The sequence below is a fragment of the Thalia democratica genome, chromosome 5 (genome assembly GCF_965202585.1).
Source record: "Thalia democratica chromosome 5, ktThaDemo2.hap1.1, whole genome shotgun sequence".
NCBI classification, from domain to species: Eukaryota; Metazoa; Chordata; class Thaliacea; order Salpida; family Salpidae; genus Thalia; species Thalia democratica.
The window spans coordinates 47,825,558-47,840,795 of NC_139169.1; the positions used below are offsets into that span (position 1 = coordinate 47,825,558).

The 15,238-nt window shown below is 25.8% G+C and overlaps 1 protein-coding gene across 1 annotated transcript in view; it reads right to left on the reverse strand.

Annotated features, from left to right (window-relative positions):
* LOC145835388 (synaptojanin-1-like) overlaps positions 1-15,238 on the reverse strand; it is a 44,198-nt gene that overhangs the window by 21,865 nt on the left and 7,095 nt on the right. Inside the window, exons 3-10 of the mRNA XM_082942954.1 lie at positions 14,718-14,851; positions 12,142-12,278; positions 9,835-9,952; positions 9,431-9,541; positions 8,736-8,881; positions 6,113-6,209; positions 5,721-5,826; positions 175-320 (exon numbers count right to left, since the gene is read on the reverse strand). Coding sequence (XP_082799080.1) covers positions 175-320; positions 5,721-5,826; positions 6,113-6,209; positions 8,736-8,881; positions 9,431-9,541; positions 9,835-9,952; positions 12,142-12,278; positions 14,718-14,851 — 995 coding nt within the window. The remainder of the gene's footprint in view (positions 1-174; positions 321-5,720; positions 5,827-6,112; positions 6,210-8,735; positions 8,882-9,430; positions 9,542-9,834; positions 9,953-12,141; positions 12,279-14,717; positions 14,852-15,238) is intronic.

A 15,238-nucleotide genomic window follows, 5' to 3' on the forward strand; every position in this document is an offset into this window, starting at 1 on the left:
AGTTTATACTTAAACATATTAACATAAAACCAAATTTTTGTAAGAAAAATGCTTTCACCCTTATAACGCTATAAAAACTTTTCTAGTTAAAACTACGATCTTAGGAAATTGACTAAACCGAAGTATGGTCTTTTGTTATAAAAATAAAAAATATTTTTAAATATATCAACTAACAAGTACACCGATGTAAGTTTGAAGTGAATTAGTCCTGTCTAGACAGTCCAAACAATTTACTCTTAAAACTCCATTTTGATTTGTACTTTCTCCATTTGAACTTGCTAAATAAACACCAAATTCCTCAAGATACGGAAGTAATAAACCTGTATACGTTTATTTAAATAAGTTTTCAAATATACAATAACATATTTAAAAATAATTGGTAGAAAAAAACCCTATTATAGAACTTTTTGTTAAGTTTATTTTCATTAAAATTATTTGACTTTTATTTTGCTAAGAAATACATTTTTGTCTTTAAAGTTAACCTATTTTGCAATAGTATAAATTGAAAAGAGTGGTCTACAGGATTTAGGATCCGGACTCCCGGCCAGATCTAGTATTGTTTTTTTTATCCGGATACTGATACACCAACTTTATGATACAACCTCCGTACAACTAATGAATTAAAGAACTTTTTGCAAAGAGGTGAGTATATTTATCAAAAAAGTACAACTATGGTAAGGAAATTATAATATCTACTCAAAAGAAAGATAAATCTAAAAATACTTTCTGAAAACATAAGTTTTAAAAAACATTTACTGACAAATACTTGCATTTTGCCAATATTGAATTAATTTTAGTAAAATTAAGGATACAAAAACCAAATGATCACACCTTATAATTTACTCAAAAAAGAAATTCTCATATTTTCAAGCATTTGAAATGAAAAAAACTGATTTTTCCAATCAAAAAGAAAAACAATTTAGCCTGGCGCGCAAAAACTCTTTTAAAAATTGAATATTACAATCATCTTAGATTAATTTTATGCCAGTGAGAGATTTTTTCTATACAGTGCCGCCGACAAACAACTTTTTCAAGGAAAATTTGCCTAAGAACTATAAAATGCTGCAAGGCTGCAAACTTCTGATGCAAATATATAAAATCATACAAAAATTAGTTTATTCCTAAAATTTGTAACTAAGCATTTAATGTATCTAACAAGTTTAATCATGACGTTTGAGCAAAATCGATATACAAAACATATTTTGAAACGAAAAACATAAAAACAAACAGTGGCTTGCGTTTTTACACTTTCATTGCATTACAATCTATTGAAGTTATAATGCCAAGTGGTCAAAAGTCTACAGATTTTCTGGTACAATAATAAAACGAATGGACGAGACAATTGGGGCGATTGGCCAATCTAAAAAAAGTTCCTAAAGTAGAAGAAAACTTCCCAAAGTTGATACTGAGGTTTTATCGAAAAAACTTTGAAGATCCAATCGACTTGACTGCGCGAACGAGGAGAATCTTTTAAAAGAGGAGAAGGTGATAGTGGAAATAGTCGCTCCTATAAGATCTCCAAAGCGGTGAGGTCAAGTAAATCGTCGAAGAAGTAAAAGTCAGATCCGACGAGATCGTCGTCAATCTGGACGACGTTTTGTCATTCAAATCGACGTTCAATTCGACGCTTTCAAATCCGTGGTCAAAGGAGGAGGTGTCGCGGCTGTGCAGGCCCCATTACGGGTGCGACCCGGAGATTATCTTCGATGCAGATTTATTTTCGGACGCGGAGCTCTTCAGGCCGTGCGCGACCACCACGCAAAGCGCGTATCAAAGTACTCCAAACCAAAGAAGCAGGGAAAAAGAAAGCTGTGCAAAATGTAGCGGTTTCTTCAAAAACTCCGATTGTTGCAAAGCGTAACATTTGCGATTTCAACAGGAGCAAAAAGAGCCTTCGAGAGTTTTTTGCTAACAAAACTGAATTTAAAAATTCAACACCAGTAGAAGTAAAGCTTGTAACAATTTGAAAGTTTCAACTACAGTGAAAAGGCAGCCGAATTTCAAACACTTTCAGTCGCCATTCAGAAAACAAAGTTCCAATCAAAAAGTCTTGGAAAAGATATACAAAAAATGTCGTTTTTTCAAAGAATAGTACAATCTGAACAAACAGATGACGAAATATACGAGTCATTAAAACCCTAGCCAGTCTGATTTCACTTGCCGGGAAAAAACGAGGCCTAGCGGTTTTAGCCCACGAAAACAAAAATGTGAATGGTTAGAAGAAAGAGCTGAAATAAAGCGTGCTGTTTAAAATAAGTTCAATTCCCAGGCAAATGTCAAACAAGCTTTTACAAAACCGATCGATGCAAACTATTAAAAGAGCTTGAAAAAGTTTATGGATAACACTGAAGATTATTTGGTCAAAGACCAGAAATCCTCGACAAAATTGATCGGATTCGTTCCTCTGAACAATTCTCGCAAGCGAAAACTTGAGTCTAAGATCTGGTTCAGAAATCACAAGTTAGTTAACGTAAGTTTTTATTAGACTTAAGAATAAATATTTCACTCTGCAAATACAATTGTTTTTTTATTCTAGTTTTTTGTTCAAAAAAATAGTTCTTAAAAAAACTCAGGCATGTTTAATGGTAAGCAGTTGTTGTATATATTTTCAAAGTTGATAATATTTTAGAGTTAGTAAATTACTATTCTTTACTTATCTTATAAATCTTATTTGGCTAAACAAAATACTTTGTAGTTAAATATGCTATTTTGTTTTAGATAACCATTTTTTATGCTGTAAGTACAAGAAAGCACATCAGAGTAGATTTTAGGCTGGGTATTTTTTTTAGCCGATCAAAACAAAACTTCTTCTTCAGACTAACTAATTTCCTTTTTTTATAATCAAAGTTTGTTTACTATATATTAAGTGTTTTAACAACCACAACAACTTAAAACTTTAATTTAAACTGAAATAGTTCTCAAATAGCTTAACTAATTTTATACAATTCTGCAAAGAAAATACTTTATCTAAAACTGCTTGTTAAACACTAGTGTTTTATAGTTTATATTAAAGTGTTTGTATTATTTTTAAAAAATATTTTTAGTCATGCTATAAAGAACTGTAAAAATATTCTATTTCAGTTTTGAGTAAAACAATTAAGAGAATTTTTTATTTGTGATATAAGTCTTATAAAATGTAACGTTAAAAGACGTTAAATCCTGGAGATCCTGATAAGCTAAGCTTATCAGAATATATACCACAGATGTTTTTGTGTCAAAACTTTATTCCGACTAACGGCGTTTCACTGCTGTCAAATAAATTTAAGAACAGATCTACGGAGTCTTATGTTATATAAGTCTTATGTTTTTTGTTCATCAGGTTTTCTTTAAATCTTTGTTTGTTTTAGAAGTTTTACCTAAAGTAAAGTTTACTATTGTTGATTGTTTTATTGAGAGGTAGAATGAAAAATCAGTTATAAATTAAAAATTGAATCGTTTATTTACTTATTAGTTGTAGAACTAATATTTATGAAAGGCATAGGGAGTGTCCACCGAGTAAAATACTTTTTATGTTAGTGTCAGGTTTAAAATAACTAGTTTATGTCAATTTTTTCACGTTCAACTTTTTAAACTAATATTGTTTAACCTTAAGGTCAGGTTTAAAATTTTTGGGCTTTTTTAAGTAATAACTTTATAGTTACTGTCAGTTTTAATATAAGAGGTTGTTGTAAGTAAAGTATTCGATACTAAGTTTCAGTTTAATTTTTTAGCTCAGGTAAAGTCAGGTAAACTTAGGTAAAGTCAGGTGGTGAGGTTTACAGCTTTGAAATACAATTAAGGTATTAATTAATATCAATTAAGGTATTTAAAACTGTAAAAATGCAAACTGAATAACAACTGAAAATTACAAAGTATGTATCAAGTAACTTTAATAATTTGCAATTGTTATTATTTCCTTCACGTGGTTATTCGTTGTAAGTAAAGTGTTACAAACATAAACTAAAAAGATCAAATCTAAATGGTTAATGCTTTTGGACTTGAAATAACATTTAAAACTAAAGTGCACAATTATTTGTTTTTAATTCTTTAAGTACTAAGTTTAAAAATGACTTTTCTTAAAGTGTTATTTTAAACTAAAAATGTACTAATTATGAATAAAACAAGTTTTTATCATATTCAAATTCTGGTAACTATAGCTTAGGTTATCAGTTTTGGCTTTCATAAGGTCAAACTTTTTTTTACAAAAATAATGTTGGTTCTTAAACAAAATTGTTAATTTTTAAATATTATTCTGTTTTTAAAATAATAAAAAATTCATGAAATTTTGAGATATACAGGTTTTGTGCACAAAATTTTTCAAAAAAAACTTATTTAACCTGACGGGCAAAAACTTTGAAAATAGATTCGAATCCAGGCAGATCCTAATTTCAAAAATAGATCCGGGTCCGGAAATAACCAAATTCAAATTTAAAAAATGGATCCGGATCTGGACTGGCCAGATCCTAATTTTGTGAGTTAGGTAGATTACTAATTAAAAAATTAGAAAAAATACGAACAAAAATTTTTGTATGAGGTTTAAAACTATTTTATTTAATATCATCAGGGTTGCCAAACGTTTTTGGCAAATTTTCTTCAGATTTTTAAAAGTACTTTTTTTTGGGTCTATTTTTAGTTTAAAGATAAAATTAAGGTAGAAAACTGTGTTAAATTGTATAAAAACATTTAATAATAATAAGCTACTTTAAATGTGCTTTAAAAAAAAACTTTGATGATGACAAAAGTTTCTTATCTACATGATAGATTTTTTGTGTCAAATCGAAACTTTACTACAGTAACCTCTCGGATCTTTACGCACTCGTGACGTTACCCACTCTCGTTTAGTTACGCATTTCAGAATTCTATAAAATTCAGAAAATAATTTTTTTATTTTTTTTGATATTGCACAAATTAGGTTAAATGTATATTTTTAAATTAAAATATGTTTTTGAATGCTAACACACTTCTCTATATCTTTAGAATTCGTAAATTTATGTTCCTTGACTAAATGATAAACATTTAGTTATACCTCAGTATATCAGAAATTTTGTAAACAATAAGAGATTAAATCAAAATTCTGAAATAAACATGACTTTTTTTAATAATGAAAGTATAATGAAATAATGAGAGTTTAAAACACAAAGAAATAATACAGCAGTCTTGCATTATATATTAATAAACACCATTTTATAATTGTAAAGAAATGCTTAATTATAAATTGAATTTGCTAAGTAGAATAGAATATAAATGTCACATATGAATAAAGATAAAGAATATTTCTACTTATTATTAAAATAGTAAAATTATTTCTACTCGTATTATTATTTTATAGAAATTCAAATCCTTTTTTTTAATATATGTATAGTTTTATCTGTTATTTTCATATTTATAAATAAAGTAAACAAATTGTTAAAAGTGGGAAAGTGCCCAGTCTGCTTTTAACTAGAAGCAATATTAAAAAACAGCCATTTTAGTGAGTATACTTGGTACCTCTCGTTTCTTTGCGCACTTTTTCTGTGGACACAATGTGCGTAAATAAGCGAGAGTTTACTGTACTTAACATGTTAAAATTATTAAAAATTCCAGATTTTTTTCAAAATTTCTACAATTCCAGGTTTTTTAGCCTAACTTGTCAAATTCCAGGTTTTTTCAGGTTAACCGGTTTTTTGGCAACCCTGTATCATACACAGCTTACAAACTTTAAAAAATTTTAATTTTAGTTTATCAACGAAAGAAAAACAAACTTTCTATCGTTTTATAACTAGGATTTTTTTTGCTTCTTATCTCAGCATGGTAATCATAACTAATGAGTGGAAACGTTTGTTCATAAGATGACTTTTCATGGTGTCCCTGGAAAGTGTTGTTTGATAAAATTAAATATACTTAATTTAATCACAATTCAACAATACTTAAAAAACAATTGTATACTTCTTATTCAGCTTAGAAAATATCTTAGAAATTAGACTTGATACTTACTTGATACTTGTTACTTTAAATATTTAAGTTTGGCGAAGTATGCTAAACTTTTTAAAGATACTTCATATAAAACTAATGGTATTTTATAAGCGAAATTTGCATAAATTTTATTATCAGTTTAAATTTAAAAGTCATTATTTTCAGAAGAAATTTGTAAAACCTGGAACGACTTGGTTAATTCTGACTCTCCTCCTCTACCTCCAAGCAAATTAACAATGCAACATTTTCCATACTTGTCTTCCAGACTCATCATATGTCTAAAAAGAATTAAATTTAGTTATAAAATACAAACACTCAGCATTAAAAAAGTGTTGATCATTGTCTAACAACAATTTTTGTTAAAACTTATACTTAGTATACTTTTGACAGATGTTGGCTTATGTGTAAAAAGTTTTTAGTAATATATTTTATTCATACAACACTACATTGGCTTTGACTTATCCTTGAGTTATTTATTAAAAAAAAATATTGATTCTTATCAACAGCTGTACAACGTACGTACATACTATATACAATTTTTAAACTATTTTTGCATAAAACATGCTTTAAACCTTTATCAGTCCACTAGATATAGAGTTCTTATAATACCACTTGGATCATCAGACTACAAGCTCCAGGTAGTCTGAGACAAGGGTTTCACTTAAAACAAAACCCTGGTCTAAGTCTACCGGGAGCTTGTGGTCTGATGGTCTTAATTGGTATGATCAAAACTTTATGTAAACTTGAGCTTGTCTCACGGCATATGAAAGTCCAGACTTTGGCTCAGATTACTATTGGCAATGTTTTTTTTTCTGATTAGTGTATTTGAGAGCTATTTGGAAGTTAAAACTATTATAGATAAATTAATCATTTTATTTTGAATGCTTACACAGATTTACAACACAATAATCGTCTCATAAATATTAGACTAAGATTGTTTTTATTTTTTCTTAAGGTATTACAAAGCAAACAATTTTAAAATTTTAAACAACTATTCAAATATAAAATATGGGTCACTATTATGTGCTCAAGACTAATATGCACGAAGACGCTTTTGCACAAAGGCAAATTTTTGAATGAAGACACATTTTCACTGCTCCAATTTTGCACGAAGACACTTTTGTAGGGGTTGAAAAATTTTTAATTTTTTTTTTAATTTTTAATTTTCATTATTCTTTTTTACTACCACCCCTTACTCTTACCCTAGTTCAATATATAATTTTTCTTATTTTTCTTTTTTTTATCAATTATTTTTTTATTATTATTGTAAGTTTATTGTCATACGAAGGACCCAGGCATCAAAACCTAGGCCACTTATACAGAAAGACATACAACAAAAAGACAAAAAATTATTTTTATTATTTTCTTGTTTTTTTATTAAGAAATTTTATTAGGTATATATGTTTTTTTTCTATCACTGTTACTGCTAAACCTTACCATCGGTCGGTAACTTTTTTTTCTCTTTTTATTACTTTGTTTATTTTTCCTTTTTTTTTTTTTTTTGTTTGTTATTTTTTATTGTTTGTTTTTACTGTTCACTGTTACCCCAAACCCTTACCCTCGGTTGGTAACTTTTTTTTAAAATAATTCATCTTTTTTTTCTTGTATTTTTTTAAGGTTATCTTTTTTTCTTTTTTTTTCTATTGTGCAAAAATGACCCTTCATGCAAAAACGTCTTTGAGCATATTTGACACAGCCCCATAAATATAGTTTATTTATCATGCTTTTTTCACTTCTTTTACAGTGTATACAAAATTTTTATTATTACGTCATTACACAATAAAAATTATATTTACAAAACATTGCTTATTGGTGTGAGTTTAAAGTTTTGATTTAATTATTCCACCAGCTTTATTACCATCTAAATCAATTAGTTGATAGGAATTTAAAGGATGAGAAATAGCTCAGATGATCGCGAACTAAAAATAAATGGCACCCTTTAATAGCATTTTTTTCGAATTTTTTAAACGGAAGCAAAAAAACTACTAAATACAGATTTTTGTGCACACTAGGTAAAAATTTTCAACAAAAACTACTATTGTTTAAATCTTGACGTATACTTACATTAAAAAAAAAAAGGACAACATTGAAAAGAACTATGAAAACCAGTTTTTGTATAAAGATAATTTGAACAAAATATTTAATTATTTGAAACATAGTTTCACTATTCTTCTGTTCAAAAAAATATGTGTACAATAAATTAGTTTATGACACAGGTAAGGACTTTAAAAAACATTGATCTTGCTTATTAATAAAGTTTTTTGGCTTGACAGAGTTCTTGTTAAACAAATTTACTGATCTTTAAACATGTATGAAAACAGAAATATCGCGAATTGCAAACATTTAAAATAATCCATTAAACACTCCTAGACAACACCGTCATAATTGTATATTAATATAAATTATAAATTAATTTGATGTTTGATGAAGTTTGATCAAAATCAATCACATAACTAGCTTAAGTCATTTACGTAATAGCAATAGAGTTATAATTTTTAAAACATTTATGAAATAAGAGTAGTAGAAGATAACAGTTGGTCAAGTTTATTTTCAATTCTAACTAATTTTCCCTGAGATATTTGAAGAAGATCTTATTTTATAAAAAATTAAACATTCACAGCTTAATTTGAACAAGTTTGGTTATCCACAATATATATCTAATTAAGTGTTAATAGAGTGACTAAATAAAATATAAACAAAACCTAATTTTTGCTTTTAGATGAAATTATAAAAAAATTTCCACTAACATTAAACACAAACAATCGATTTTTAAATCAAATGTGCTTCAAGTATAATTTACAAACTTATCATAAACAGATTGAGAAATATTCCGATCGAGAGATATTTTAACTTTGTGAGAACCGACATTCAGTCCTGGCTGCTCCCACAGTAATGGAACTGAACCTCTTATTTGAGTAAAGGAGCAACATTTTTCATTGGCTATTATGATCTTTAAAATTAATAATTTCTATTATAAATAAAAAGTCTTAATATTTTATTTAATAAGTATCTTAAAAAGATAATACTAAATTATTTTATGAGAAACTTTATATGATTTTAAATTTTCAACCAACTAAAAAACAGTTTAAGAAACATAAAAAATACCCAAACTATTTGTAGTGTTTATTTAATTTTACTTTAAATAAGAAACAACTTTATTAGTTTAGCTTTAAAGTTGATACAAGTTAAAACTGTTTAACAGAAAACTAACAAATAAGGTGCTTAAAAAGAGTTAATAAGTTAGTTTTTTTAAACTGAAATTAGCAAAAAATAAAAACAATACTATGAAAAGAGTTGGCTACAAATTAAATAAGAAAATGCTTTGAGAAACTATTGATTATAAATGAGTATAACATTTTAGTTTGGTTTGCAGAGAAGACATTTTAATAACACGTAAAAACAATAATTAGAAATTTGCTAAAATTAAATAAATTTTTTGTTCAAATCTTAATAGTTTTTGAAATATACTTTAAAATTATATCACAATATTTCAACTAACTTGTTCACTTTCGACAAAATTCGCAACAAAACCATCATGATCAGCTCCTCTTGTGTTAAACCTTGTGCCAACTCTGTTGCAACTCAATCTTGATATAACTAATATCCTAGCCTGTTTAAATAAGATTTTATTCAAAATAATGCAAAATATTGTACAATAAAAAAAAATTATCAAAAAATTATTTACAATGTACCTTCAGTAATCAATTTATATTTAGCCTATAAAAAATATATATCAAGCTATGAACAAAGGATTTTGTTTTACCATTTTTTCAAATGAAAAAAACCATGAGAATAAAATTAATTAGCATAAATTTTAAAGAAAAAATTTCGAGTAGTATAAAAACACTATAGTGTTTTTTTTTGCTAAATAACTAATTTTAAAAATAATAATTGATTAAACACCTGCTTGCCACCCATCAAGTAAGCAGTTTTTATGCTGATCCCACCACACATAACATTTATACACCATTTGGAAGACTGAAGCCCTCTTGATGTGAAATACTTAAGTAATTGTCGATTCCTAATAAAATCATGTTATTTGTTATTGTAGGATGGTTTTCGTAGTTAATAAAAACAAAACAAACAGCATGGGTAGTAATTTTATTTATATGATTAGTTGCAAATCTGATCACTTTTCACTTATAATTTTTTTTTTATAAAATGTTCAACTATATATATGATGTCTTAACAGTCGTAAACTTCAATAAATTGCTTTTTAAACTAAAACTACTAATTTAAACTTTTGTATTTAGACACTCTTATTTCAACATAAATATTGTTTTCTGGTCTTTCATTAAAATAAAGTCTTTGAAAAACAACATACTTGAGTAAAATTAATCTTAAAAATTTACATGTGATAAAATTGGTTTTTAAAAAACATATTCAGATATCAATCGTTCATATATAAACATTTTCAGTTATGTTGAAAATTATTTGCATTTAGAAATAATTAATACATGCGGTTTTAGTTTGGAAATGTTTTATAAAAAATTATAACTTAATTTTATTAAAGATAGTACTTAAATATGTAAAATTGTTGAACAACTCACTGTAATTTATAGCTTATACCTATATATTCAAAAATGAATAAAAAGTTATAATAAAACATCTTTAAATCTAAGTAGACAAATTATCACTTGAAAGTAGTACTTTACTGTAACTAAGGTAACTAACTATAAACAATAAATGTTAATAAAAATTAAAAAATCCCCTACAACCTAAATAAATGAAAAACTTTGTATATTGCTTGAGTTATTGTTTAAAAACATTGTTTGAACTTATTGTTGATTTAGTTTTCTGAATCCACAGAATCTAAGTTATTTCTTATTGATATCTTTAAAAGTTGTATATTACATGTTTCTTCTTTTTTTTTTTTTTGTATGTTTTCTTTGAGAATTATTTTATAATCAATTACCAAAGCAAATTGGTCTGTATGTTCATAATTTGTTTTGACTACATAACTTTTCCAAATGTTTCTATTTGTGTTCCATCGTTTAGTAAAACTGTTTATTGTTTGGCCTATATATATTTGTTGCACCATATATTCCATAACTCTTGCAATTTAATTTTTGTTTTATTTTCAAATTTTTCATAGTTTTATTTTTATTTTCAATAATTGTTTTGGTGTCTTATGCATTTTTTACACTTAATTATTTGAATGTGTCATTTATTTTTTTTTTTCATTGAAATTTGATTTATTAAATTTGGTTTTCAGGTTGAACATTTTCATAGCCTTCTGTTTTATCATTTAATTATTTGGTCTGTTGGCTCTGAATACATGTGGTGGGTGGCCAAACAATAAACAGTTTTACTAAACGATGGAACACACACAGAAACATTTGGAAAAATTGTATAGTCAAAACAAATTATGAACATACAGACCAATTTGCTTTATTAATTCATTATAAAAAATTTCTCAAATAAAACATACCAAAAATAATTGAAGAAGCATATAATGAACAATTTTTAGAGAGGCTAATAAGAATAATTTAGATTCTGTGAAATAATGGTGGATTTCCGAAAACTAAATCAACAATCAATTTATACAATGTGTTCCAACAATAACTAAAGCAATATACAAAGTTTTTCATTTAAGTTGTGTTGTAGGGGATTTTTTTATTTTTATTAACAATTATTGTTTACAGTTACCTTAGTTACAGTAAAGTACTAAGTTTTAGTGATAATTTGTCTACCTAGATTTAAAGAATTTTTATTGTTTTTATTTTATTATTTTTAAATATAAGCTATAAATCACAGTGATATGTTCAACAATTTTACATATTTAAGTACTATCTTTAATAAACTTGAATTTTAATTCAACATTAAAACATATCCAAACTTAATTTTTTTTTATAAATTATCTCTAAATGCAAATAATTTTAAATAAAATTGAAAATGTTTTTTAATAAACTAAAGATCTCTGAATCTATTGTTTTTTTTAAGAGTTGAGACAGTTTTTTTTTATGGTATTTTAAACAAATTTTATTACATGTAAATCATATCATTCGAAGCTACCCAATTTCTACTATAAAAAAGGCAGACTACCTTCAAACATTTCACTTTAAACTTTACAGAATCAAAAACTATAAGATATACTTTTTTTGATAATCTTTTTCATTATCATTATTGCACAATTATAATAAAATCCATAAACAAGCATAAGGTTGAAAGAAGATAATTTTTATACACAAAAAAAAAACAACAAATAACCAGCAAAATTGATTACAATCTACATCATGCTGGTATTGCAATCCTCTTGTTAAATTGAAGTTAGTGTGATATTGATTTGCTACTTGTGATAGAGCACTTGCAAAGTAAAAACTTCCCGAAGTTAACAATTTTTTTATCTAGAAAAACTTTGTTATCAGGTTTTTAATATGACATCGATTAAAATAAAAAATCTTAAAGTTTTATTAAATCTAAGCAACACTATTTGAAAAAAATTAGTTTGTTCTTAAACTATAAAAATATACAAACATTGTTTTTACAAGAAAAAACTCGAATGTCATCGACATTAAAAACAATCAATATAATTTTTTTTCAATTATATCTTAGTCGTTTATAAAATATTTCAAAACATTAATAACACCATAAAAAAGTCTCTACTAATTATTTTATAAATTAAAATTTAAAACAAGGAAAATACTTATCTAGTACATACAGATTTATAACAATTTTTCATTTATTAAAAAACTAATAACTAAAAGTTTTGAAAAGATTTAAGCTGCATTTAAACTTGTTGTTGTTTTGTAGGTGCTTAGAATAATAACTTGAAGACATAAGTAGCACGTTCTCTAAAATATGTTTACTTATTTAGTACTACTCTAACTTTTTTTTAATAGTGTTGTTCAATTAGTCTATATGATTTTAGAAAAAAGTTTCAATTTAAAGTTAATATCAGGGTTGCCACTCGTTTTTTCAAAAGTTTTTCCAGGTTTTTCAAATTTCTTCCAGGTTTTTAAAAGTACACAATTTTTGATCTATTTTTAGTTTAAAGTTAAATTTATGGTAAGAAACTGTGTTAAATAATATAAAAAGATTGAAAAGGTACTGTAAAGCTACTTAAAACGTGTTTTTTAATAAAAAAATGTTTTATTATGACATAAATTTTTCACCTATATGATAAATTTTTTGAGTGAAACTGAAACTTTACTACTGAACATGTTAAAATTCTTAAAAATTCCAGGTTTTCCAGGTTTTTTGTTCAAAATTCCAGGTTTTTCAAGGTTTTTTTCAAAATTTCTTAAATTCCAGGTTTTTCCAGGTTATTTTTGCCTAAATTGTCAAATTCCAGGTCTTTTCCAGGATTCCAGGTAAAGTGGAAACCCTGTAATATAGAAAACTCCACTAAATGTTCATAAATTACAAAATAAGTTAAAAAATATTTTTTTAGGAAGATAGTATTCTTTAAAATTAAAACAGTACGAAGATTATTCATCAAATGAAAACAGTTTATCAACTTATAAAACTCTTTAAGGACTGACATCACAAATGCAGGGTTGCCATGCAAAATTTTGTAAATTTAGCTTGATTTTTCAAGATTTTGACCGATTTAGCCTGACTTTTACCTTCCTCTTAGGTAACGTTTTATGTAAACAATTCCAGTTATAAACGCATTATGCGTACACATATTTTGATACGTACGTATTTTAGTACGCACTTCTTATTCAGTACACATTTTTGAACCAAAATAAAAACTTTCTTCCAGGTTTCATTTTTATTTAGACTAGTATTTCTTAGCAACAAACTTTCTATTGAGTAGCTGCCCTGTTCAGAATGTGTATTTCAGCGAAAGATAACTGTATTAATAAGCTATTGGAATGAAAAAATAAATAATAAAATCTTAATTTAAAAAAAAATTGCACTGAACTAGTTATACTTTTTCTTACTGGTTATGTCTTTGCAAAAAAATCTCAAAGTGTCACAAATGTGAAGTAAACAACTGGAAAATATTTTTTAATTGAAATACTCAAACTAAATAATAATAAAATCTGCATAACGAAAAATGGTTATAAAATTTAAACATTTGTATTAAACTTTGTTAAAACTTTTTTTTTTAATTACATCAGATATAGAACAGATATACAGATTTTTGTGTATATATCAAAGTTTCACTCTGGAAGTTTCCTTGCCACAGATCATCAATATTTAAAAGAATACATGAAACAACTAATTACTCAATTAGGGTAATATTTTAACATGTTTTTAGAAAAATTTTACAATTTTAGTCTGACTTTATAAAGGATTTTTTATTTAATTTTACCATTTGAAGGTTTTAAATTTTAATGATTTTGTAAGTAAATTTCTAGGAAAGTTTTGCAATTTTAGTCTGACTTTAAAATATTTTTTTATAATTTTAAGGCTTTAAGGATGAAAATTAAGGAAATTTGTAAATTAAAAATGAAAAATTCTGACATTTTACCATTTTAACCTAAAAAAAAACTGACTTTTTGTGAATTTAACCTAAGAAAACTTACTTTTGGTCATTTTGATCCAAAAAAAACTGAATAAACCTGACTTTTTCCTATTTTTTTCAAAAAAAAACTGACTAAGTCTGATTTATCCTGACTTAAACTGGACCCATGACAACCCTGCAAATATTACAATAAAAACAAAGTTATGAAAAACGTTAAGAAAGTTTTTTACAAATTTTATAGAAAATTTTAAGTAAAGAAAAGTAAAAAACTCTTAAACTGTAATTAAATAAATAGTATCAACTCAAAAATACATCTTACCTGTTATTATATTTTCTGTTAGATCGTATAAATACGAAAAATAAGACCTACCTCACTAGTCAATGAAGACGAAATTTCGTTACCACTGAGAGAAATAAAAGTAACATCAGTTATTTGATATATTTCACTGTCAAACAATTTACCAATGCTTTGACAAGATGTTACTCCAACCAAACATTTTTCATCTATTCAAAAATATACTTATATAAAACATTTGGAGTAAAAATATTCCTTTATTCAACTTTAAAAAACGCTGAGGTCTTTTTAATAAGGTTTCAAGTTATCGTTAAAGTAGAATATAAGATAAAATTTAATAACTAAATTTTTATTAGTGAGTGTAAAACTTTTATTTTTACACGTACAGAGTAATGTTTAATATTTTAGTATAAAAAATATAATAGATTGAACTATTTAAATCTAAAATGTTATATAATTTAAATGCTCAGATATACTGAAATTTGTAAGCAAGAAAAGTAAAAATGAAAGATAAATCACTAGTGCATAACGTAAATAAAACATAAAAAAACACAAATTAAACTCTCAACAGAACTAGAAGAAATAAAAAAGTTTCT